This window comes from Phyllobates terribilis, unplaced genomic scaffold (assembly GCF_046119375.1).
Source record: "Phyllobates terribilis strain yellow unplaced genomic scaffold, ASM4611937v1 Scaffold_11__3_contigs__length_659146591, whole genome shotgun sequence".
NCBI lineage: Eukaryota > Metazoa > Chordata > Amphibia > Anura > Dendrobatidae > Phyllobates > Phyllobates terribilis.
The window spans coordinates 528,061,817-528,088,513 of record NW_027362771.1 but is presented as its reverse complement, the minus strand read 5'-3'; the positions used below and the strand labels follow the sequence as shown (position 1 = coordinate 528,088,513).

The 26,697-nt window shown below is 42.9% G+C and overlaps 1 protein-coding gene across 2 annotated transcripts in view; it reads left to right on the top strand.

Moving 5' to 3' along the window:
- The window catches only part of GGCX (gamma-glutamyl carboxylase), a 42,537-nt gene that overhangs the window by 6,557 nt on the left and 9,283 nt on the right, over positions 1-26,697 (top strand). Inside the window, exons 2-14 of one of the 2 annotated variants that reach the window (XM_073653713.1) lie at positions 2,356-2,580; positions 9,990-10,148; positions 11,580-11,745; positions 12,296-12,374; positions 14,793-14,899; positions 16,869-17,032; positions 18,205-18,464; positions 20,199-20,330; positions 20,524-20,675; positions 20,767-20,936; positions 21,982-22,112; positions 22,552-22,699; positions 23,525-23,720. In XM_073653713.1, the coding sequence (XP_073509814.1) occupies positions 2,356-2,580; positions 9,990-10,148; positions 11,580-11,745; positions 12,296-12,374; positions 14,793-14,899; positions 16,869-17,032; positions 18,205-18,464; positions 20,199-20,330; positions 20,524-20,675; positions 20,767-20,936; positions 21,982-22,112; positions 22,552-22,699; positions 23,525-23,720 (2,089 nt within the window). The remainder of the gene's footprint in view (positions 1-2,355; positions 2,581-9,989; positions 10,149-11,579; positions 11,746-12,295; positions 12,375-14,792; positions 14,900-16,868; positions 17,033-18,204; positions 18,465-20,198; positions 20,331-20,523; positions 20,676-20,766; positions 20,937-21,981; positions 22,113-22,551; positions 22,700-23,524; positions 23,721-26,697) is intronic. The other variant, XM_073653714.1, reaches the window with a different exon arrangement.

Genomic DNA, 26,697 nt, shown 5'->3' with positions numbered 1-26,697 from the left:
CACAGACGTATCCAGGACATGGGCTACAAGTGTCACATTCCTTGTGTCAAGCCACTCATCACCAATAGACAACGCCAGAAGCGTCTTACCTGGGCCAAGGAGAAAAAGACCTGGACTGTTGCTCAGTGGTCCAAGGTGTTGTTTTCAGATGAAAGTAAATTTTGCATTTCATTTGGAAATCAAGGTCCCAGAGTCTGGAGGAAGAGTGGAGAGGCCACAATCCAAGCTGCTGGAGGTCTAGTGTGAAGTGTCCACAATCAGTGATGGTTTGGGGAGCCATGTCATCTGCTGGTGTAGGTCCACTGTGTTTTATCAAGACCAAAGTCAGCACAGCCGTCTACCAGGAAATTTTAGAGCACTTCATGCTTCCCTCTGCCGACAAGCTTTTTGGAGATGGAAATGTCATTCTCCAGCAGGACTTGGCCCCTGTCCACACTGCCAAAAATACCAATACCTGGTTTATAAACAACAGTATCACTGTGCTTGATTGGCCAGCAAACTCGCCTGACCTTAACCCCATAGAGAATCTATTATAGAGAATCTATGGGGTATTGTCAAGAGGAAGATGAGAGACACCAGACCCAACAATGCAGACGAGCTGAAGGCTGCTATCAAAGCAACCTGGGCTTCCATAACACCTCAGCAGCGCCACAGGCTGATCGCCTCCATGCCACATTGCCGCATTGATGCATTAATTGATGCAAAAGGAGCCGACCAAGTATTGAGGGAATTTACTGAACAGACATTTCAGATTTTAAAAACATTTTTCAAGCTGTTGCTATAAAATATTCTAATTTACTGAGATAATGACTTTTGTGTTTTCATTGGCTGTAAGCCATAATCATCAACATTAACAGAAATAAACACTTGAAATAGATCACTCTGTGTGTAATGACTCTATATAATATATGAACTTAACTTTTTGTATTGTAGAACTGAAATAAATAAACTTTTTGATGATATTCTAATTTGGTGAGAAACACTTGTATGTGTTTCTCACAAATCTATATATCTATCGGGAAGGAGCCGAAGATGGGGGATATTACTATGTAATAGGGGAGGTGGTGCAATTTGTATGTCCTTTATAGAATCTAGAACGCTACAAGGGCCCATACATCTGACCAACATGAGGGGTGGGGCAGGACCAAATCTTGTATCGGGGCCCATCGGACTTTAGTTATGCCACGGTGTGTGACCTTGCCTACATATTGTAAATTTTTATGCTATATGGTTTAAAGAGCCCTATTAAATCCCCGCTGCTCCAGTGCCACTACAGACACCAGTGATTGGCTGCAGTATGTCCAAATGACATAATTGCTGCTGAACAGTAAACCAAGACCAGTGGGAGCACTGGAGAGGCAGCGCTAGTACATCAGGGGATTTACCAGGTTGTTAATACTAGTTTTATTATTTTATGGCATTTCTGACCTGTGTCCCATCTTTGTTGATCTCTGTAACACGTTTAGGCCAGGTTCACACATTGCATATTAGGTGCACGTTTTATGTGCCGATTCTCCAGACTTGAAATCCCCAGCATTTTATAGTTAAATGGATGAGTTTTAACAAAATCTCCTCCCCTTGTTGCGGGTTTTTTGGGGAGGAATGTGCACGGAAATTTGCTTTTGTTCTTTATTTATTTATTTAGAAAAATAAAAAAAATCTGTTGTGGAAATTTTCCCTTTTTGGTGCAGATTTTACCCATTCATTCAATGGAGACTCAAAATCTGCAGCTTAAACTGTTGAAGCACGGAGAAAAAACAATGATCAATTGTCTTTGCTATATGTCTGATGTATTTAAATATTTTATTGAAAGAGCAAAAGTTGGTGGGAGGGGGGCATACATGCACATTCCATAGTGATATATGCATATTTGTACAAAGTATTTCCTCATAAAGAGTAACATGTGTGATCCATGCACTACAATTATGGTAAATTGTGCCTATGAACTATATGATATGTAAACTATCAGGGCTCCTCTATGGATGGGTGTCCACCCCGACGCGCGTTTCCTTGCTCAGCCATTGTCAGGGTGCTTAAACTGCTAACCTGACTTTGGTTGCAGGTTTGGTCCATTTCAGATTAAAATAAAACAAAAAACAAAACCTGCATGAATGAGCGCAGTAAATATATGCAGATTTTTAATACCATAGCGCTGCGGTTTTCAGTTTAGAAATCTGTGGGGAAAATCTGCAACACATCAGCTGCTTTAATCCTGAGCTCACACGTTGTTGCGTATCACCCCACTTTCCCTAAGACTGATGTAACTGATAGACAAGACCGTGTCCTTTATGTGATATATTTTTTTATATACTCGTCAATATTTAATCGTGAAACTATTTTTTTCTTGTTTTCCAGCCAGCTTGCGATCCGAGGCTTCCCAGCTGAGACAACGAAAAAGTCACCATGCTCCCACCTCTGCAGCTGCGCAGCCCCGGCCACCAGCACGCCAGGAGAAGGGCGGCTTCATGCGACGGGTCTTTGGTTTTGATGGGTCGGATCTATCTAGCTGGCAGCGGTTTGTGAGCCTGATAAACCGACCCACTGACCCTGCAGGCCTTGGGGTCTTCCGCTTCCTCTTTGGTGAGTTCATTCGCAGTCCTGTACCAGCTCTGGGGTTTTCTCATTCCTGTGCCCATTTTCCACAGCACATCCTATGGAAATCCTCCTCCTGCCATTCCTCTTCTTCTTCCCTTCTCCACCCTCCAGAGTACGTGAGTCATTTATCGTGGTGAATCCACCTGGTTGTGCTGTAGACTTCCATGATGACCAGACGCTGCTGTGTTCGGCCCCCTGTAGAGCCCAGGCTCGCTCTAGTTTTGCTGGCTTATCCCATAGTTAATGTCAAAAATATTCCTCCAATATAGATATATTACACATATAAACCACAGTTGTATAAACTTGGTTTTAAAGGAAAATATACTACAAATCTAATAAAATCATTATTTTTATTTCATCAATTTAAGAACATGATAAAAAACAAGTAAAAGCAGGTACCTTGAAAACTAATCAAAGACCTTTCCAGATCAGCTTAAACACATGTAGCATTATTTATTCTCAGAGAAATATCTACCAAGATGCCAATATTGCACCAATTCTAAGTGGTAAGTGGCTATAACAGCTAATATTGCATTACTCCCATAAATATAAAGTGCTAAAGGAAAAAAAAAGAGAAAAAAAATTTCTTTAGCACTTTATATTTATGGGAGTAATGCAATATTAGCTGTTATAGCCACTTACCACTTAGAATTGGTGCAATATTGGCATCTTGGTAGATATTTCTCTGAGAATAAATAATGCTACATGTGTTTAAGCTGATCTGGAAAGGTCTTTGATTAGTTTTCAAGGTACCTGCTTTTACTTGTTTTTTTATCATGTTCTTAAATTGATGAAATAAAAATAATGATTTTAGTAACTTATCCCATAGTTGCATACTGAGAAGTTTACATATCTGTCTAATAGAAAATGTTTTCATTTCTGGAAAATCTCTTTAATTATAAATATTTTTTAAACCTGCTGCTGAGTATTAGAACACTTTTGCTAAATGTTTAATTCCAAGAACGGCAAAAAATGTGTTTTTATTCCCAATCTGTATGTGAAGAACCATTGTGATCATAATGGACATCAATGGTCGCTTGCTGCATCCTTTTTTTTTTTTTTTTATGAGGAAACCTAAAAGGGATTGTCCACCTCTCCACAGGATAAATTGCTGCGGTCCGACCACTGATGAGACTCCCACCAATCCTTAGTCTGGCTCTGATATGCGGCGTTAGGCCCTCTATACTGGAGACACTGACCAGTGAAGGTGTGGTGACAGTTTTCACACGTACTGGAGACACTTACAAATGTAGACCCATTTAAATCTATGGGGCTGCCCACATGTCCATGGGGCTGGGTGTCCATATGACCCACACATAAGCCCCCGTCTCACATAGCAAGATCGCTGCTGTGTCACTGTTTTGGTGACGCAACAGCGGCCTCACCAGCGATGTCGCTATGTGTGACACTTTGCAACGATCAGGCCCCTGCTGTGAGGTCGCTGATCGCTGCAAAGTGTCCTGGACCATTTTGTGGTCGTTGCTCTCCCGCTGGTCAGCACACATCGCTGTGTGTGACCAGTGGGAGCAGCGATCAGGCTGGTAACCATGATAAACATCGGGTTACTAGGGGCACACGCACACCTAGTAACCCGTTGTTTATCATGGTTACGAGCCTGCTAAAGTGAGCGGTAACCTCCCGCTCACTGTAGCAGAGTGGTAACCATGATAAACAACGGGTTACTAGGTGCGCGTGTGCCCCTAGTAACCCGATGTTTACCATAGTTACCAGCCTGCTCCTGCTTCAGCAGGCTGGTAACCAGGAGCAGGACATCGTGGAAAGATTCTTTCCACGATGTCGCTGCTCCCCTGATCGTTGGTGAGCCTGCCTGTTTGACAGCTCACCAGCGACCTCATAGCGACGCAGCAACGATCCCTGACAGGTTTTATCGTTGTCGGGATCGTTGCAGCGTCGCTAAATGTGACGGGGCCTATAGACATGTCCATTTTTTTTCCGGCAGCACAGACGTCAATATGTCCCGCACACGTGCACATTGATGACATAACGTGTAACATGCCTGTGCCGTCAGTGTGAAGGGGGGACCCTAAAAAAAAATAAAAAAAAAAAAAATGTGGGGTTCCCCCTATTTTTAATAACCAGCAAAGGCTAGGCAGACAGCTGTAGGCTGATAACCATGGAGCTTCCCAGCCTATTAATATCGGGCCCTTCCCAGCATAATAAGACCAGATCACAGCTGTCTGCTTTCCCTTAGCTGGTTATTAACCACGCCATTTTTTTTCATTTAGTTATTTTTTTAGCTGAATACATGTACAGTAAACTACACATTCACTGCACTAACTATATATCTAACTGTCTATCTCTATCTTTACACATCTAATACCAAAACATCTGTCATTTCTATTCCGGTACGTGTCACACTGATGGTGCACACAGATGGCACATGTATAGAACATACGGACACAGATATTTCAGATACTGTTTTTTCCAGTATCGGAAATATCAGGCCATGTGAAAGAGACCTTAGATTGGAGGTATGGTGGTTTTGCTCGAGCGCCGCTGCTCAATTCATTGCCTATGAGATTGCCAGAGGTGGGCGAGTACTATATAGATAATAGATGGAGCCGTGGCGTGCACATGCAACTCAGAGCTACAGTATCAGGATTGGGATCGGTGGGGGTCCAGGTGACCGAACCCACTTCGATCCTTGAACATATTGTGGTTGGGTGAACCTCCTTAATGTTGCTTTGCAGCAATCCTGTGGCTGTACCATGTTTTGAAGTGGAGATATGGACATTTTTTATACTGATAGCCTGTCCTCGCATTAAAGGGGTTGCCCACTCCTTGAGAAATCTTCGACAAACCCTGCAGCTAGCTGCATTTTCTTGTGATATGTACATTATACACTGATTCATCGAAGTTTCAGTGGTCACATGCTGACTAGAGTCTCAGCCGCTTCTCTCTTCTTTTGAGAAGCGACTGATGCACTAGCGCATGACAACAACTGCGCACATTGCTTACTTGTGGTCCATGTGACGGCTGCTGGTACCAGCAAGTGGAGCAGAATCCTAGCAGTGCGTATATTACACACCGTTATGATTCAGCAAGCTCCAGTGCTCGCTGAAGATTTCCTTGTGTAGTCAACCCCTTTTAATCAGGCTGCACAATGTTTAGTATGCATGTAATTGTCTTTGTCATTAATATAGATATACAGTGAAGGAAATAATTATTTGATCCCTTGCTGTTTTTGCAAGTTTGCCCACTGACAAAGACATGAACAGTCTATAATTTTAAGGGTAGGTTAATTTTAACATTGAGAGATAGAATATCCCAAAAAAAAACAACAAGAAAATCACATTGTGTAAATTAGATTATTTCTCACTGCAAAATGCATAAAAAAAATTAGGTATTTGATCCCGTACAAACCATTGAGTTCTGGCTCCTACACACCAGTTAGACGCTCCTAATCAACTCGTTACCTGCATTAAAGACAACTGTCTTACATAGTCACCTGTATAAAAGACTCCTGTCCACAGACTCAATTAGTCAGACTCTAACCTCTACAACATGGGCAAGACCAAAGTGCTTTCTAAGCATGTCAGGGACAAGATCATAGACCTGCACAAAGCTGGAATGGCCTACCAAACCATAAGTAAGACGCTGGGTGAGAAGAAGACAACTGTTGGTGAAATAGTAAGAAAATGGAAGAAATACAAAATGACTGTCAATCGACATCGATCCGGGGCACCATGAAAAATCTCACCTCGTGGGGTATCCTTGATCATGAGGAAGGTGAGAGATCAGCCTAAAACTACATGGAGGGAACTTGTTAATGATCTCAAGGCAGCTGGGACCACAGTCACCAAGAAAACCATTGGTAAAACATTACGCCTTTTAAGGTTTAAAATTCTGCAGTGCCTGCAAGGTCCCCCAGGACTACTTCACCGCATCAATGGGAGAATGGATGGAGCCATGTACCGTAAAATCCCGAGTGACAACCTCCTTCCCTCCACCAGGACATTAAAAATGGGTCGTGGCTGGGTCTTCCAGCAAGACAATGACCCAAAACATACAGCCAAGGCAACAAAGGAGTGGCTCAGAAAGAAGCACATTAAGGTGATGGAGTGGGCTAGCCAGTCTCCAGACCTTAATCCTATAGAAAACATATGGAGGGAGATGAAGCTCCGAGTTGCCAAGCGACAGCCTCAAAATCTGAATGATTTAGAGATGATCTGCAAAGAGGAGTGGACCAAAACTCCTCCTGACATGTGCGCAACCCTCATCATCAACTACAAAAAACGTCTGACTGCTGTGCTTGCAACAAGGGTTTTGCCACCAAGTATTAAAGGGGTTTTCCCACAAACAAAAGTTAATTTAAAAAATTGTCTTTGTCTGTCCGAGTACGGAACATACCACAGCTCCTGGGCAGGGGAGGAAGCAAAAGAGTATACAGACAGGACAGCAGAGGATCGCAGAGGATTTATTTTGTGAGGTAAAATATTGTTTAAAACAGGCAGGGGAATGTTTTACCTCACAAAATGAATCCTCTGCAATCCCCTGCTGTAATGTCTATACCAGATGTGGTATGTTCCATACATTGTCAGACAGACAATTTTGTAAATGAACTTTTGTTCGTGGGAAAACCCCTTTAAGTGTTGTTTGTCAGAGGGATCAAATACTTATTTCTCACTGTAAAATTCAAAAAAATGTATCTAATTTATACTATGTGATTTTCTTGACTTTTTTTTTTTTGGATATTCAATCTCTCAATGTTAAAATTAACCTACCCTTATAATTATAGACTGTTCATGTGTTTGTCAGTGGGCATACTTACAAAAACAGCAAGGGATCAAATACTTATTTCCTTCACTGTATTATACATCTCCTTTTTAAGAGCCATAGCGTATACATGCAGACTAGACTTGAAGAATCCGGACTTTAAACCCACAGCTAATCTTATTAAACATTTCCCCTGTGCAATAGGAGCTTTTATTAATACGCCTGCATGCCGAGAGTAAGTGGTGCTGTCTACACAGTGGCCTCAGGGGTCATCCTCCTCCTGCGTCCTCTGTGTGGTGGGGGTCACTCGCTTGTTTATACAGAGTGGGCAGCGATAACCCGATCTTTCATCTGTTTACACAGCATGACTTAGTCACTGATGAGAAATCGCCTACTGTTTACCCACCAGTGTCCGGACCACCACTCCATATCCTCACCAGTGAACCTGAACTCACATACCTTTATTTCCCGGTCTGTGTAAGCACACAGCTCTGAGGTTTTAACATTTTATTGTTATTACAGTATTTTTATGCTTTCTCATCCACGACCCCACCCTTGCGTTTTAAAGGGGTTGTCCACCGCCTCTATCTTCCACCTCATTGGTAATGCAGAGACATTTCTACACAATCACCTGGTGCCCATCTAGTATCATGCAAAAAAATTTTTCCAAGACCCAGAATTTTTTCATTCTGTAGTCGATGGGGCTATGCGAGGGCTTATTTTTTGCAGAGCGACCTGACTTTTTTTAATTGTATCATTTTGACGTAGATACATTTTGTTCGCTCCTTGTTACATTTTTTTTTGCAGAGTTTTTTTTAATATTACAGTTTTTACTGATTGGGATAAATAATTTAAATTTTGATTAGATTTTTATGGATGCAGCAATGCTACATATTTTTGTTTAACTATCTTTATTTAAAGTAGAGACAAGATATATAATATAGATTTATTTATTTTTTTAATATATGTTCTAGTCCCCATAGGGGATTGAACCTGGCAGCAGCATTCAACAGGTCAACAGCTGTGGGCAGAGCTTCGCTCATGCATGGTTATTCGAGGCAGATGATGGCTGAATAACACAGCCATCATCTGCCAGGAATTAAACGACCTCAGCTCCTGAGTCCGCTTTATTCATCTGCTGCCAACTAGTATTGTACGTGTACGGTGCTCTTCGTTGAGGGACTAAGCTGACTATAGAAAAGAGATTTATCTGCAAACTTATTTTAGTAAAGTTTTCTGGGCACAATCAGTCTCCAAACTCCCCTGTTATTTTATTTTCCTTTATTATCTCCCTTTCAGCCCCCTGCAGCTATCCTCATAGTCTATTGTTTACATCCTGAACTTTTTGCCGGCTCTACTTTTTTTTGCCTCTAGACTACATTTCCCAAGAGGCAGAGCTGTATCTGTCCTATAGCTCTCTCCCTCTCACAATGCCACCCATTCCACCTACGCCGCACCATCCTGAGACTCCTATATAGTCTCAGGGTGTTGTAAAAGAGCCATAATATATTCATTTATTATAATGTGACCTAGCAATCTGGAACGCCTAGCTTCATACTTTCTGGCCAAATTCACTAGCTAATAAGATTACTATTGTTCTCTGTGGAGCCTGCATTGCTACTGTTGGTTCTCCTCTCCCTCCCTTCCTGTACACATCCCCAGTCACTCACAGCTTGCGAGGATCCGTCAGTGATTTTTCATGTACCCAAAAAATGTTCTGAGTGTTATCAGTGTTTGGTCCGTTTTTATCATCGGTGATTTTCACATATAATAAATAACTATCCTTTACAGTGTTAATCATGGACATTATGCCGACTATACACTGATGCCAATTGTGATTTTCATGCACCTATATACGTGTCTAAGTGTTTTTTCACCTGTGATGCTAAAAAAAAAAAAAAAGAAACTTGTCTGAGTGGGTTTTTTTTTTTCGGGCACACTGTAAAAAAAAAAATACATGTGAATGGATCCATGTCCTGTACTTGGAAACCAGATGTCTGAATGAGGCTTTGGGTGTATGGCCACCAATGGAAATAAGTAACCCGATGTTGTCTATGCTGAAGCTACACTTTCCCCACCCCTAATAATTGCACCCACCCCTCTTTTCCCAGATTTACAGTCTCCAGCCTAGTTAATCAGCCTTCAACAATCCATTGAGCTGATTTCTGCCTACAGAGAAGCAAAGGGGAGAATTACTACCTGAATTCACCCAAATTCTAGCTCCGGTTGGCTACTTATAAACTTTATTGTGTTTTTTTTTTTTTAAATTTACTACTGTGGTTTCTACTATTCACGTGAATAGGAATTTTAGGAATTCCATTCCCACGTTGCAGTAAAGAACTATTCATTTCGGTGTGCTATGGATTATTAAAAAATCATAAAAATTAGACTAAAGTCGGCCCAACCTGCCAATATCTTCATCATCTGATGGTACAGAGAATGATCCAACCTGATGAGTCTCCTTTGGTTCTCCCTGGAGATACCTTCCTGGCAGTGGCTGTCATGTAGAGGGCATAGGAGCGTTCGGCTGAGCGTTCCTGTCTATAAGAGAGTCAGGAGAGACTGACGTCTATCTAATGTGTATGGTCCCTTAAATCTACTGTTTATTTCCGATTTCGGCTGCAATAAATGATGTACCTCCCATGTTTCTTTTCTAGGCCTTCTTATGGTTTTGGACATCCCCCAGGAGCGTGGCCTCAGCTACCTGGACCACAAGTATCTGGATGGACTGGATGTTTGCAGATTCCCCCTCTTCAACTCCTTAAAACCTCTTCCTCTGGACTGGATGTATCTGACCTATGTGATCATGTTTCTGGGTGAGAATCCAAACCTGAAATTGAAGCCATAGATTCTAAAGCCCAGTGAACGATGGGGAATTCACCAGTTTTTAGTTTTCCTATGTCTGCACACTTGCGACCCCAGTGCTATAAGACATGGGTGTAAGGCTGGGGGTCTAGGATCACTCTAGTCACATATCTATTTTAGGGTTGCTGGTAAAAACCTAATTGCAAATGGGTTGGAAGTAGAGATGAGCGAACCCGAACTGCAAAGTTCAGGGTTTGGACCGGACATTGGTGGTGAACTCCAAACATGGACTTCTCTCGGAAGTTCGTTTTGGAGAGTGAAACTTTACTACGACCATTTTACAACACCATAGTTTAGGTCCCCATTGACTTTTATGGGGTTATGGTTAAAGTTTGGGTACAGTTCTGGTACCAGAACTCACAGGTCCACTCATCCCTAGTTGCAAGCTAGCCACAGTCTGATGTGATTTACATAGTGATCTGCGATGGCATACGTGATCTGTGACCAGAGACCAAAAGTCAGAGAGGGTTTAGGTGATGGTTGTCAGGGTACCATCTGGCAAACCCGGGCAATTGTCGTCTCCACTGTGTCCGAAGGGCTCACTCCGGCATGTGCTCACTACATGTATAGAGCAGGCTCAGCAACTGAGCCTGGTCCATACAGCTTGTTGTATGACTGACACCTGAGTCTAAGGCCACGTTCACGCATTCAGTATTTGGTGAGTTTTTTACCTCAATATTTGTAAACCAAAATCAGTTTACATCAAATGTTGTCATCAGTTGTACACGTGGACAGGCGCCCAGCTTCTTCATATAGTAAGTACGGCACTCTTGGATGTATGGGGGCTCGGATAGGGTCCCACCCTGTAATGTTTATATAGAATAATCCAAAACTGAAGAATATTTGGATTTATTGTTCAATAAAGTGCAAAAAAAAGTGGCATTTGTGTCAATACTACCTTTCTCAAACATGCACTACAAACATTTAATAAAAAATAACATAAGGTAAAAATCAAAATAATATATGTATACAACATTCCTCTTCATGGCTGATACTTGTGCAACCTTCCTTGAACTGCTTTATCCATTCATACACAATTCTTCACCACGAAACACTTTCTCCATACTGTGCACAAAGTTCGCACTAAATATCAGCACCAGCCTCAGACCGCAAAAAAGCAAATCGCTGCATGCTGCAAAATATAAGTGGGGAGCTGGAGTGCGGATAATATTTGGTATCGCCATGTGCATAACTGTCCAAACTATAAAACATAACTGTGTATCTCATACAGTGATTTCCAAAACTATAAAAAAAATGCCAGAATCCTTTTTCTTTTGGTCACTTTGCCTCCCAAATCAAAAGAATCAAGATCAGACCCGGCCTGAACGGTGGTAACATTTTTGCATCCTGCCCCCCTCTTAATGTCACTATCTCTCCCCCAGGTGCTCTGGGTATAATGCTCGGGCTCTTTTACCGCCTGAGCTGTCTGTGCTTCCTCCTGCCATATTGGTACATCTTCTTCCTGGATAAGACCACCTGGAATAACCACTCGTATCTGTACGGACTCATCGGCTTCCAGCTCACCTTGATGAATGCTAATCGTTACTGGTAAGCACAAAGGCTTCCGGCTGTGCTCCGGGTTCTTGATTATTACTTATAGTTTAATTGCAGGATTGCGTGTTGTTTTTTTTTTTTTTTTTGTCTAATTGCTTATTAAAGGGGTGGGCCGGGACTGAACAATTGATAACCTATTTGAGATTGGTGACAGCCGGCATCCCCACCGATCAGCTGAAATCTGCAGCAATTTATGGAGGAAGATACGACAACTTCATGTATTGCTTTGTGGCCACTGCCGATTAGTGCAAATCAGCTCCCATTCATTTAAATGGGAGCTAAATTGCAGTACCAGCAGTGGCCACTAAGCAATGCATGGGGCTGCTGTGTTCTCTATAAATTGGCTGCTGTAGCAGATATCAGCTGATCAGTGAAGGTGCGGGGTGTTGGACCCCCACCATTCTCTTATAGATGGCCTATCCTACAGATAGGTCATCAATTGTTTAAACTCAGACAACCCCTTTAAATTAAAAATGAAGCTACATAGCAAATATTCTTAATTAAATATCTGTTGTTTTGTCTACTATTCATCCCAATCTCGCAGGTCTATTGATGGGCTATTTAGTCCTCGCAAGCGCAATGCACATGTTCCGCTTTGGAATTACACTCTTCTTCGTTTTCAGGTAAGTTTTTGTATAGGTGAACCACATTTCTATAGAGCAGGATGCGTCTGATAACAGCAATTGACAGCCTTGTGCTCCCTTGAAATAAGCGCACTGTAGGGGGGCTTGCAGTTCAGCATTGGGTTGGTCAAACTGCTGAGAGGGGGAAAAAAAATTGTGTGTGTTTGTGTATATAGATAGAGAGATGCACCAGTAACAATCTGTCACTGAGATGGCTTTCTTTTTGACTGGATTTTTGGTCTGGGATTTAGGAGCGACCAAAAGAGCTTGGGTGGGAAAGGTCGCTCCCATACTCCAGTCTGGGTCTTACAGGCTCAATAACAGGCAGCTGGGTTGGACTTAGCAGAGTATAGTGTTATCTGGCTGGAGAAAGACGGAGCGTGTGAATACTCTTGTGTTTTTAGACTGACAGGTTCCTGGTAGACTGTTTTTGATTTATTGTGCCTTACCCAGAGAAAAGGACAGGTGTTTTTTTTTTTTGTTTTGTTTTTTTCGTTTATTTACATATGCTGAAGAAAGTCTGTTTTTCGTTTTGGAACTGCAAAGTTTATGAATGACCATAAACTATATTCTGTTTTGATATAAAAAGCCTATGCGTGTCCACGCGGCTACCAGTGAGCTGAACCCCCTGCAAAATATGTATTTATTACTATACTACAAGATCTCTGCTTGCTGTCATTCAATAGGAACATTCATTGTGAATTGTGACACTAATTCAGGTGCACTGCTTGTTAGGCCTCCTTCACAAGTCAGTGTGTCCAGTAGGTGTAGTGACAGTTTTCACATGTACTGGAGACACTTACACATGCACACCCATTATAATCTATGGAGCTGCACACATGACCACATGCTCACATGGACTGTGTGACCTACACGTGGACATGTCCATTTTTTTTCCGGCAGCATGGACGTCAATACGTCCTTCACACGATGACACAAGGTGTGACATCCCTGTGCCATCCGTGTGACTCGTACCGGAATAGAAATGACAGATGTAAAGGTGTTAGATGGGCAAAGATAGAGAATAGATAGATAGAAAGATGTCCCCGTGAGATTTATAATTAGTGCCATATGTGTGTAGTTTACTGTACATATATTTAGCTAAAAAATAAATAAATGATGAAAACAACGTGGAGTGCCCCTAACCAGCTAAGGGAAAGCAGACCGTTGTGAGCTGATCTTATTATGCTGGGAAGGGCCCAATAACCATCGAGATTCCCAGCCTATTAATATCAGCTCACATGTCTGCTTTTCCTTTGCTAGTTATTAATAATGGGAGGGAAGAAAAATGACGTGGGGTCCCCCTATTTTTAATAACCAGCAAAAGGCAAAGTAGACAGCTTTGTGCAGATATTAATGGGCTAGAAAGGTCCATAGATATTTGCCCCTTCCCGGCCTAATAAGACCAGCCCTCAGCCACCTTAGAAATGGCACACCCATTAGATGCACCAATTCTGGCTCGTAGCCTCGGGTCTTCCTATTGCCCTGGTGCGTTGGCAATCGGGGTAATTGGATTGTAGGGTTGATGTATTAACCCCTGGGGTTAGTAATGGAGAGCTGAAACTGGTGGTGCACGTGGGGGAATGGCATTGAAACGAAAAGATACCACGGCACTCACGTGTTAGTAGTTACTTAATTTAATCGTAAGGGATTATGATTAAATGAAGTAACTGCTGACACGTGAGTGCTGGGTTTTCTTTTCGTTTCACCGCCATTCCCCCACGTGGATCAACACAAGACCGGAGTGCCGACTATTTTGTATTACACTAAGTAATGGAGAGGTGTCTGTCAGACATGCCCATTACAAGCCCTGTAGTAAAAAAAATAAATAAACACACACAAAAGTCCTTTTATTTGTAAAAATCACTTCCCGACAATTTCCCTCTTTCACCCATTTATTAAAAAAAATCCACACCGGTCCATCGTAATCCACATTTAGGTCCCGCGAGATCCCTGTCTCCTTCATCCAGCGTATGGAGCTCCATAGACTGAAGCAGCAATCACTGCCGGATCTCACGCTGTACTCTGTTAAGTTTTCGTTAGAAGGGGGCTGGCTTGGGGAACCAGGTCCAGGGAAGTTTAACTGCATCTTAAACAGTTAAAGGTTTTTTGTTTATAGAGACTTGTCAGAAGTGTTAATTGGTGGGGGTTCAGGTGCTAAGACACCCAGCAATTGATTGGAGGGACAGAAAATCTAGTTCTTCTTCAGTGGCAGAACCTGGAGCCCCACCGATTAAACTTCTCCCACGGGCCACCTGTCCTGGAAGTCCATCTCCAAGCTATGGAAGGACTTTCTCTATGAAGATTTCCTGCCAGTATCTTATAGTGTGTGCTCCTTTAACAACCAGAAACCCTAACACGATGAAAAATAATCAGATGATAATCCTCTAATATTCAGACTTGTCATCAATCTTCCAGATCTTCATTGTGTATTTCATCGCTGGTATCAAGAAGCTGGACGCGGACTGGGTGGAGGGCTACTCCATGGGCTCGCTGTCACGGCACTGGCTGTTTGATCCATTCAAGTAAGGACATGCTGATTGACTATTGCTGGATTCACACCTCCGCGTTTTGCAGTCTGTATACGGACCGGCCACCGGTCTCCTGACCTATATGCCTATGAGGTTGTCCAGTTCGGGTCAAGAGACCTGCGGCCGGTCCATATTCAGACTGCAGAACGCGGAGGTGTGAATCAAACCTAATCACATATATACACACACACACACATGAATAAATGAACAATTCCTGGCTTCTATTAAATTTCCACCACTTAGTCGTTGAGTCTTGTAAATTAACGGCAAGAGATTAAAGCTTCTGCTCCAGCAATCAAGAAGGAGCAGGTTGAGTCTCTGGCTGTTGGACACAGTCGAGATTCTTCGGGAGAAGACAGAATCGGTTTATTACCGCATCTGTCTTCTCCTTTGCTGGCACCATAGCACTCAATGTGTGCTGAGTAGAAGCATAGGTGACCGCAGGATCGCCAGGTGTCTGCCCAACATGGCAGAGCTGCCGGGTCCTGGCTGAACCAGATCCGCTCTGCCAGTGACTAGTGTCACTGTAGTGGGCCGTTTTCCCCTGTAATTGGGGCTCTTATTGATGGCAATAAAAGAAAAATATATATGTATGTTCTCCAGAGATCCTGTGAGACAAATAATGTCTTTATTGATCAAAAGGTCATAACAGATACCTTTTTTAATTTAAAAAAATATATATATATAACCTCCAAAAGATTTTTTTTTGTGGTATTTTACATTGAATATATTTTATACATGGTAATAACAAAGAAAAAAAAACTAAAGTAGGTATCAACACAAATAATAACCCGAAGAATTCATTCAATGTTTTTTTTAAGCTAAAACATGTAAAATGTAAAAATATAAAAAATAAACAAATTGCATTTTTTTTCTATTCTTGCGCATGTAAGCAAATATTTTTTATTTCTCACTCATAAAACAAGGCTTCATACAGTCCCATCAGTGGGAAATTTAATATAGTTATAGCTACTGAAAATGTGGCGAATCAAACAAAAAAAATGGCTGGCCATTACAGGTGTCGTCTGGTATCAGATGAAAAGTCTGTGGGAACTCTGTGATGGGAGACTGCTAAGTCGTGGCGGTCACGATTGTGCGGTGTCCCATCCCCCCCCATTAGGTGTGTGGTCACGTCATCACATGTATACTTGCGGTAACATGCAGACTAGACTCCAGTATTTCTCTCAAATCTCTCCTATTGAGATACGTGGCTGACACTAGTCAGCAAGTCACATACATACAGTCACGTGATCACATATCGATTTGTATACTCGCAGTCACATGCAGACTAGACTCCAGCATTTCTCTCAATTCTCTCCTATTGAGAAAAGTAGGGTGAGACTAGTCTGCAAGTCATATACATATGGTCACATGACCACCCACCTACATGCAGAAACATCGGGAAATCGTGACCGTGTTCACATCACACACCGTTACGATTTGGCAGTCAGAGTTACTGCAGACTTTTCTTCTGAGACCGGACAGCCCCTTTAAGGCCTGGTCATAAAAGGGCTAGACAAGGAACAAAATACTCGTCTTTATTTACCATTTCTTGTCATGCACTTGTTTGTCACTAGATGGTGCTATTTAGTTGCCGTTTACTTATGATAACCCCATCTTAAAGGGGTTGTCCACTAATTTACATTCCCTTCTGAATCACCTCCAAGGTGCAGTAAAATAAAATACAAAATGCTATAGTTTCCTCTCGGACAGACGCTGATCCTCCGATGTTGGGGAAAGTCACATCACAGTATGTCACGTGACCGGCTGCAGCGGTCACATGACATAACTGCCCGGGACACAGCGCCGGTACAGGAGGGAAGTATAACGTGCAGTAGTGGTCTAGTGGACAGCCCCTTTTAATATATGAACTTCCCCCTCCTCCCACAGCCATGGCTGTAGCATGTAATCTTCTCTCTCCTCCTCTCATGATGTCGCTGCTTATGTCCTGTATGTCTTTCAGGCTGTTTCTGTCGGAGGAGATGACGAGTCTTATCGTTGTGCACTGGGGAGGACTGATCCTGGACCTGACGGCTGGATACCTTCTCTTCTTCGATGTCACACGACCCATCGCTATGTTTTTCGTCTCTTACTTCCATTGCATGAACTCTCAACTTTTTAGCATAGGTACTGAACGTCAAAGAGTTATATATTTTGGTTTCTTTGCACATTGCTGGCTACTGAATGAGGTAACTGAGCACCCGTCAGTGATCTTTTTCCAACTCTGTTTTTTCTGAGCTGATTTCTGACTACATGAGAGTTGAGCTGAACTTTGTGATCATTTAGACATGAGCTCAGAAAAATACAGAATTGCACATTCCCCATCGGATCCAGTTCACTGCCCGATTCTTAGTTAACTCATTCAGCAGCCAGCATTGAGCAGGGACACAAAAAGATTGTAAAAGGCAAATGGTGCAAAAAAAAAAAAAATTAAATGAAACCTTATTCCAAAATTTTGTTCCCCAAAATACAAAGGTGTCTAAACTTTTTCTTTTTTAAAAAAAAAAGTAAATTTGTCCTGCATGGAAAGTTATGAAACTTTGTGAATCACTATATTAGGGGATTTGTCTTCAGTCCTGTGAAATAAAAAATAAAACATAAGTGACTTCTAAACCGACACCTGTAGCTGTATCGATATCAGAATGTATTCATTTGGAGTACAGATGATGGCAGTGATGGGTGAGCTCTGCTCCTGTGTCTCACTAACTCTGGGGATATGCTGCTGCAGATGATTGTTCTGATAAGCTGAACACTCAGAGGAGGAGACAGGGGCTGACCCATCACTGCCTTCATCTGTGCTCCAAATCAGTACGTTCTGATATCTGTGCAGCTAAACATACTAATTTGAAGCACAGATGATGGCAGTGATGGGTCAGCCCCTGTCTCCTCCTCTTGAGTGTTCAGCTTATCAGAACAAAACACAGGAGCTGAGCTGACCCATCACTGCCATCATCTGTACTCCGAATGTGTACGTCCTGATATCGGTACAGCTAAAGGCTGGAAAATAGACTGGGGAGAAGCAAGGATTGGAAGCCACTTACATGCAATGTTTGTTTTTTTTGTCAGGAATGATGACAAATCTTCTAATAAAATCATTTGCAAAGTATTTGTAGAGGAATCTACAAATGCTGGTGGGTTCAGAGGGCATGGGGGGGGGGAGAGGAGGGAGGATGACCTGTCGGATTTTCTTTAAGCTCTTAGTCTTGTTGTTACCCGCTCCTCCATCTTTTAAAACGTCTGCCCATTGTTTTACATGATCTTGTTTCGTAAAAAGCTAATGACTTGTGTCCTTCTCCCAGGCATGTTCTCGTACACTATGTTGGCCACCAGCCCGCTGTTCTGTTATCCTGATTGGCCCCGTCGGCTGGTGTCTAAGTTTCCCCGCTGTTTACACTGGGGTCTTCCTCCCACTCAGACCCCACAAAAGAGCTCAGAATGTGTTTACCCAGGACAGAAGGGCAAGGCCTCTCCAGGACTACGACACAAGCTGGGAGCCATCTTTACGGTTATCTACATTGTAGAGCAGCTGTTCCTGCCCTACTCCCATTTTATTACCCAGGTGAGAGCTCACAGACGTGTTCCTGTGTCTCCTGTGGTCAGCAGCCATTTCTGCTGACTCTCCAGTACACAGGAGCACTCGATCGGCCGAGCGTTCCTGTGTTCTCTTTAAGAAAGCTGCTGACTGACACGTTGGCCGGCAGCTTATCTCAATGTGATCGGCAGTCCGAAATCTAACACATCCAATCGACATCTCACCCAACAATCAGTCGGCTGGCGCCCCCATACACTTTAGACCGTCAGCCGAATCTGTTGCTATTAGCAGGTCCAGTCAACTTAAGTCTAATGTGTATGGGGGCTTTACTGTAGGTCATGGAAGAGGCTTCCTCTTATGGTTATCAACAGGGGTCCAGCCTCTGAGACCCCCCCACAGTGCAGGGAACAGCAATGCCGCTGTAGTTGAGTGAGTGGAGCAGCGTTGTAGTGCCCTGCACAGCAGATGACAGGCGTCAATGAAATTGTAGGGGTGAAGGCAGCCTTACCCCCAACCATAGCATATCCTAGTGATACGTCATCACTTACTCTTCGAAGAGGACCTGTCACCACTCATTAAGTTCCTCCCATAAAACGATCATTCTTGAGCTTTTTTTTGCAGTTCCCTTCCATTTTATTCCTCGTGGAAATGTAAGAATAAATTAATAACAGGGAATGGTAACGCCCAATCCTTAAGGTTTTTTTTTTCCTACCCTGGTAGCTCTGATTGGACAGTGTCTATCTACCCTTCCCCCGCCCCTACTAAATGGTTACACTTTCTTAATTTGTTCATAGATGTCTTGGAGGAATAACTGAGGAACAGCACTATGTAGGGTTGGAAGAAAAGCTGCTCCATTATTATTTCAGATGTCAGGAGAGGTGATGGCCTATGTTTACACGCCGTCTTTCTTTTGCTTCTTTTGTAATGCAAAACCTAAGAGATCTCAGAAGTCTCATGCACACAGTTGTTCTTGTTTTCTTAATTTGAGCACTCCAGCATTTTTTAACATTTAAATTTAAAGTCCATTCTTTCAGAATTTTTTCACTTCTAGAAAGCAATGAGAAAGTGAATAAAACTAACTTTATTAAACGTGTACTATAATCCGGACCTAAAAAACGGTAAACAAAAGGCGACGAAAACGCTGCAAAATATGTGTTTTGAACACCAGGTTTTTTTACTGCCAAGAGAGCAGTTTTTGGCTGCAGCAAAACTACCGCTGCGTGTGAACATTGCCAATAAGTATTCGACTATAATTGGAAAACTATTACTTTTGTGGAGGTTTTTTTGTCATTTTTTTTTTTATTTACAAAAAAAATTAATTGTTTTTCACCAGTTTGCTAGATCCAAATTTTCAGCCCTTTTTAGTCCATTTGTGCCTGTTTTTACCATCATTGTTGCATCTGTTTTTCTTGTATAAGAAAAAATTTGTTACCTTCTCCTACTCATTAAACATTAAAAAACACACATTCTGACGACACACAGATGGCACGGGTGTACTGTCTGTTCTTCACTGATTTATGTATTTATTGTTTTCTGTATGGACTCGACGCGGACTTGAATGGCTAAATCTGAACCACAAATTGGATCTTGACTGGACATGACAAGGTCAATGGGCTATAATGGGTACATGTTCTTTCGGTGAAAACCCCCCCCACAAAACTCATCCATAATACACAGATGTCTGACTGAGGCCTGACTGATCTCAAGAGATTTGGGAAATGAAAATTCTGTCCTAACCAAAGTCTTCATTTATGTCTCAAGGGCTACAATAACTGGACAAACGGCCTTTATGGCTACTCGTGGGATATGATGGTGCATTCACGCTCACACCAGCATCTGAAAATTACCTACAGAGATGGGATCACTGGTGATGTTGGATATCTGAACCCTGGGGTAAGTGTCAGATTTTAAAGGGGTTGTCAAAGTCTAAAATGTTTTGGGGGAAATTGGTTTACAACGATATAAACTAACTAATCTCGCCGATCTCCTGTCGCTTTATTGCGGTGCTTTCTGCTTCCCTGACAGTTTCCCAACATATGGATGTATGACTGAGTCAACATATAAGACAAAAATGTCCCTTTCTTAGGTTTTCACACAGACCCGACGCTGGAAAGATCATGCTGACATGCTGAAGCAATATGCCACCTGCCTGCAAGGCCTCCTGGGAGCTTATAATATTTCAGAGCCAGAAATCTACTTTGATGTATGGGTGTCAATCAATGACCGCTTCCAGCAGAGGTATGTGCAGCATTGCATGTGCTGCTATAGTACGACTGTCCCACTCGATCGTGGGGAACATGCACCTTGACTGTATTGATTCTCTTATCAGGTTATACGACCCCACAGTGGACATTGTAAAAGCCGAATGGTCTCCCTTCCACAAAACACCCTGGGTTAAGCCGTTGTTAGTAGATCTGTCACCATGGAGAGCTAAATTCCAGGAGGTGGAGGACAGTTTGGATAATCAGACCGACGTGGTGTTCATTGCAGATTTCCCAGGTAATGTTGCAAAGACTTGGCACATTGTTATGGTTCATCCAGCTCTGTAAGTTATCCCAGAAGATTGCTTCCTGGCAGAGTTACGACCACTAACCACTAACTGTCATTATATGACTGGTCGTAACCATGGATACCTAAGGTCCTGCAATGCCCATCTGGTAAGTGTCATAGCGAATCAGAAGAACAATACTACTTTTCTAATTGAAGGATAATATTCTTATTACATCTACTACATATTTGGATAGGATCTTGGATATGGGAGTACCCCTTTTAAGCACCACAAAATACCACCATGCAAAAAAAAAATTACACAAAACCATATTTTATTTTACAAAGTTTTTTTTTTGTTTGTTTTTTTACTCACTGAAGTAATATTAAAAAAAACTGTACAAGTTTTGTATCGCCATAATACTATTGATGTGAGGATTCCTATTCCCTGGTCATTTCTACCACACAATGAATTACAGGTGCATCTCACTAGCAGATGACCTGGCTCTCCAAACCATCACTGATTGTGGAAACTTCACACTAGACCTCAAGCAGCTTGGATTGTGGCCTCTCCACTCTTCCTCCAGACTCTGGGACCTTGTTGAGTGTGTCAATGACTGCCTTCTGGACATCTGTCAAGTCAGCAGTCTTCCCCATGATTGTGGAGCCTACTGAAACAGACTAAGGGACCATTTTAAACTTAGGAAGCTTTTGCAGGTGTTTTTTGTTAATTATTTTAATTCACTGAGATAATGACTTTTGTGTTTTCATTGGCTGTAAGCCATAATCATCAACATTAACAGAAATAAACTCTTGAAATAGATCACTCTGTTTGTAATGACTCTATATAATAGGAGTTTCACTTTTTGAATTGAAGAACTGAAATAAATTAACTTTTTGAGGATATCCTAATTTAGTGAGATGCACCTGTACGTACACACACACAACCGAAAATTGCATTGTTTTCCACCATTTTACCTCACTTGGATTTTTTTCCTCCTTTAGTTTATTAACTGACCTTTATTATTTTATCGTTTCTTTTTACCCTAAATGATAGGTCTTCACTTGGAGAATTTTGTGAGTGACGATCTGGGTAACACCAGCATACAAGTGCTGCAAGGAGAGGTCAGTGTGGAGATTGTGAAGGACACAAAGAACTTCACTCTGAGAGAAGGCGACCGCATGCAGGTGAGTGTACAGGCGGAGCCGTGAGTGCCGTGGCACTGCACACCGTCCAGGCGGAGCCGTGGCACTGCACGCCGTCCAGGCGGAGCCGTGGCACTGCACGCCGTCCAGGCGGAGCCATGAGCTGCTCTTCCTTGTCCGGTGAAGCACATTTATGAGGACATTTGATTATTCAGTTCCCACCCGGTTTACATACTGTCGGCAGCACATCCCGTTTACCCTGAGAGATTTCCTGATAACATCACTATCATGTTTCCATGGGCCAATGATCAGGAAAGTGTGTTCTTGTGTGTTCAGATATTTATATATTGCCTGAAATTGGCGTACATAAAAAAGCAGATTTTGGATGCCTAGATTTCAGTGTTTTTGCCTAAAAATATTTTTCAAGGGCCTCTACTGTAGTATCAGTATCAAATGCTACTGTCCATTTTTGTTTTTTCAGTTGCCAGCAGGGGAATACCACAAAGTGTTCACCGTGTCCCCAGGACCCTCATGTTACATGTACCTGTATGTGAATACCACCGCAGTGACCCTGGAACAGAACCTGACCCGTCTGCAGGAGCTGAAGGAGAAGGTGGAGAATGGGAGCGGTGAGTGATGCCGGATGTTACACTGTACTGTGATCATGAGCGAGCCATCCTACGAGCTCCTGATTATCCTACAGGCTGCCAAAGAATAAGCAAAATGCTCGTTCATCGGCTAAAATCTTTTTTTCGCCGCACAAAAAAAAAAAATCCTCGTTCTCGGCAGCACATTGTCCTGTGTAAGCTTGATTTGTGCTGCTGAGAACAAGGTCTGTGTATGCGCACTGCAAGATATTGGTTAAGTGCGAATCTGAAGTGGGGTCAGTCTGTATAAATGCCACCGACCGGCAAATACTTGGCTAAATTCAGATATGTGGAATTTTTTTTTCTTTATATATATATATATATATATATAATATATTTGGGGATTTTTACAATATGTAGGGGAAAGGGAAAATAAGTTGTAATATACTGTTATATCAAATCAACCTCAAGAAAGCAAACTTGTAACTTAGAAGAAACAAAGAGAGCAGGGAAAGAGATTCAAAGGGGAAGGAGGAAAAGAAAAAGTGGACAAAAAAAGGAGAGGCGTAGGGAAAGGTAAAGGGGGATAAAGGGAAATAAGAGATCATCCATATTATAATCATAGTTATAACTTCAATTTATATGTATTGAAATAAAGTAATATCTTTGTTTTCTGTCTAAAAATAATAACATTTATGTACAGATATGTGGATTTTTATTCCCTGCAATTTCATCCTGTAATCGGTGGTAACAATCTGCAGCTTTTCCGCATGACAATGGCTTCCTGCCAGTTGTGCCTTGATTCCCATCCACTTGTACGGTCGGTCGGCCACATCTTAGCATTACTGTCCTGTTTTTGTGTCTTAGAAACTTCTCCCCTGCCACCCGAGTTACAGCCCCTCATCTCCGGAGAAGTAGAAGACCCCAATGTGTCGGACCCCCTGGTGGTTGCCTACCTCCGCAGACAAAGGCGGATAGAGGAGGCAGAACGCAGGCGAAACGCTACAGTAACTGAGCGATTTCAGAGGTTTTTCAATAAGAAGTATTATCTCCTGCGACGAAGGTAAGTGCCTGTGCTTTATGAATTCTTCCCACCGTATAGAACAGGGATGTCCAACTCAAATATACAGAGGGACAAAAGTAAAATCTTGGACAAACTCATGGGCCAACCTTGATATTTGTTAAAAAAAAATGTCTACAATTTAAGTTTTTCCTCATCACCAGATATAAAGATGAATCTTTTCATATGGAAGCAAACTTAAAGTGGTTGTCCCACGAGCAAAGTACAAGTTAATTAATAGATCTTAAGTTTCAGCTCACATTACCAGAGCGTTGTGTATTTCCTTGCAGGCAGGGACGTATAATGAAATCATGGGGTCCCATAGCAGAAGTTCTATCCCTCCCTTCCCTCCCTTCCCCCCCAAAAAAATTAATATTCAGTGGCGTCACAGAAGAAGAAGCCCTACAAAGTAATTTTCCTCCTATTGACGCTCCTAGATTGCCCTTCTATTGCCCCCATAAAGTATGATGCCGACAATGGTTCCCCTTAAACAGTGTATGAAATCCGCTCAGTGAATTCCTCCATCGTACTCTCCACACGCACAGTATGACGACCCTACTGTACCCCACCAATCACCCCGGCAAAGTATGGTGACCCTAACACATTATGATGTCCCAATTATGTTCCTCACACAGTATAATGGGCCCCACATAGTCCTCAATACAGTATTATGGGCCCCACATAGCCCTCCACACAGAATAATGGGCCCCACATAGTCCCCCACACAGAATAATGGGCCCCACATAGTCCTCCATATAGAATAATGGGCCCCACATAGTCCTCCATACAGAATAATGGGCCCCACATAGTCCTCCATACAGTATAATGGGCCCCACATAGTCCTCCATACAGTATAATGGGCCCACATAGTCCTCCATACAGTATAATGGGCCCACATAGTCCTCCATACAGAATAATGGGCCCCACAATAAAAAAAAATAAATACTCCCCTCTTCTCGTTTCCCCACTGCTCCGGTCTCTGCAGTGAGCGCTCTGAAGCTCTTCACTGCTCGGCACTGGGGACGCAAAATAGTGACATCTTTGCGGGTAAAATATAATCATCCTGTGGGTTAGATTTGGCATGTATGGTATAGAAGAAAACGCTAATAACATATACATTTGTGCTCAAAAGTTTACATACCCCGGCAGAATTTTTCCTTTCTTGGCCTTGTTTCAGAGAATATGAATAACAAAAAAACTTTTTCTCCACTCGTGGTTATTGGTTGGGTGAAGCCATTTATTGTCAAACTACTGTGTTTTCTCTTTTTAAATCTTAATGACAACCAAAAACATCCAAATGACCCTGATCAAATGTTCACCACATACCCTGGTGATTTTGGCCTGATAACATGCACAGGATTTGACACAAATGGGTTTGAATGGCTACTAAAGGTAACATCCTCGCCTTTAACCTGTTTGTTTGTAATCAGTGTGTGTTAGTGGCGTACCGCCAATGGCGGCAGGCCACGCGACTGCTATGGGGCCCGTGAGCTGGGGGGGCCCCATAGCAGTCGCCCCCCTCCTGCACTCCCCGCTCAGCTTCTTGATTGCCGCCGCCCACCGGCACTGTCTTCAGGAATGGACACGCGCTGTGCGGCTGTGTATTGTAGTAATGACACCGCAGGGGCGACACTGCGCCTTTAATTGTGCTTGTGTCGCCCCTATGTCATTACTAGCAGACACAGTGCACTGCGCGTGGCCATGCCTGAAAACAGTGCCGGGGGGCAGCGGCGGCAATCAAGCAGCGGAATGGGGGGTGCAGGAGGGGGGCCCCGATTAAGAAGGGGTCCTGATGAAGGGAGGCCCTGATGAAGGGAGACCCCGAGGGGGGCCCTGATGAAGTGCTGTCAATTAAGCAGCGCCGGTGGAGCGGGGAGGGGCCCTGATGAAGTTCCGGCAATCAAACACCGCCGGAGGTCCTCCCTGCAGAGATGCTGGGGAAGCGATGTGGGCCCCTCTGATGGTCCAGGGCCTGTGATGGCCATCAGACAAGCCGGCGGCCCTGCACAGCTGGATCGGACACAGGCCAAGGGGAAGGTGAGTGAGGCTTGTCGCCAGATTCCCTAATCCCCATATTAAATATATTTCTAATGTGTCTTGTGTGTATGACTGTGTATATATATTTATGTCTGTTTTATGTGTTTTTAAGAATGTGTTCAAATATGTACGTATGTCTGTATGTGTACTTATCTGTGTATCTGTGTGTGTGTGTGCGTGTGTGCGTACTGTGTGTGCATGTCTGCATATATGAAGGGTGAGGTGGCAGGCTGGGCCCTGTGTACTATACCTATATTTCTCTGCGGTATCTGTGCATCATGAATCGTTGTATGTATTAAAGGGCCCACTGAGACTCTGTCTTCCGGGGCCCACGAAAACCTGGAGCCGGCCTTGGTTGATAGCAATGATGGAGAAGGGAACGTCATGTGACACTCCCTCTCCCATCATTCCTCCTCTGCGTCTGACGCAGCGGCGTGATGACGCTCCACGCTCTGTCAGACAGTGGAGCTGGCAGTTGCTGAGGTGATGACAGAGACACGCTGCAGAGACTGAAGAAGTGGGGAACGAGGAGCGGTAAGTATGTATTTATTTATAAATCAGTGAGTACTGGGGGCTGCATTTTACCCTATGGGGGGCTGCATTATACGGAGTACAGGACCATGGGGTGCATTATACTGTGTGGAGGACCATGGGGAGTGCATTATACTGTGTGGAGGACCATGGCGAATGCATTATACTGCATACAGGACCATGGAGAGAGCATTATACTGTGTAGAGGACCATGGCGAGTGTCTTATACCGTGTGGAGGACCATGGCGAGTGCATTATACTTTGTGGAGGACTATGGCGAGTGCATTATACTGCATACAGAACCATGGGGAGAGCATTATACTGAGTGGAGGACTATGGCGAGTGCATTATACTGCATACAGAACCATGGGGAGAGCATTATACTGAGTGGAGGACTATGGCGAGTGCATTA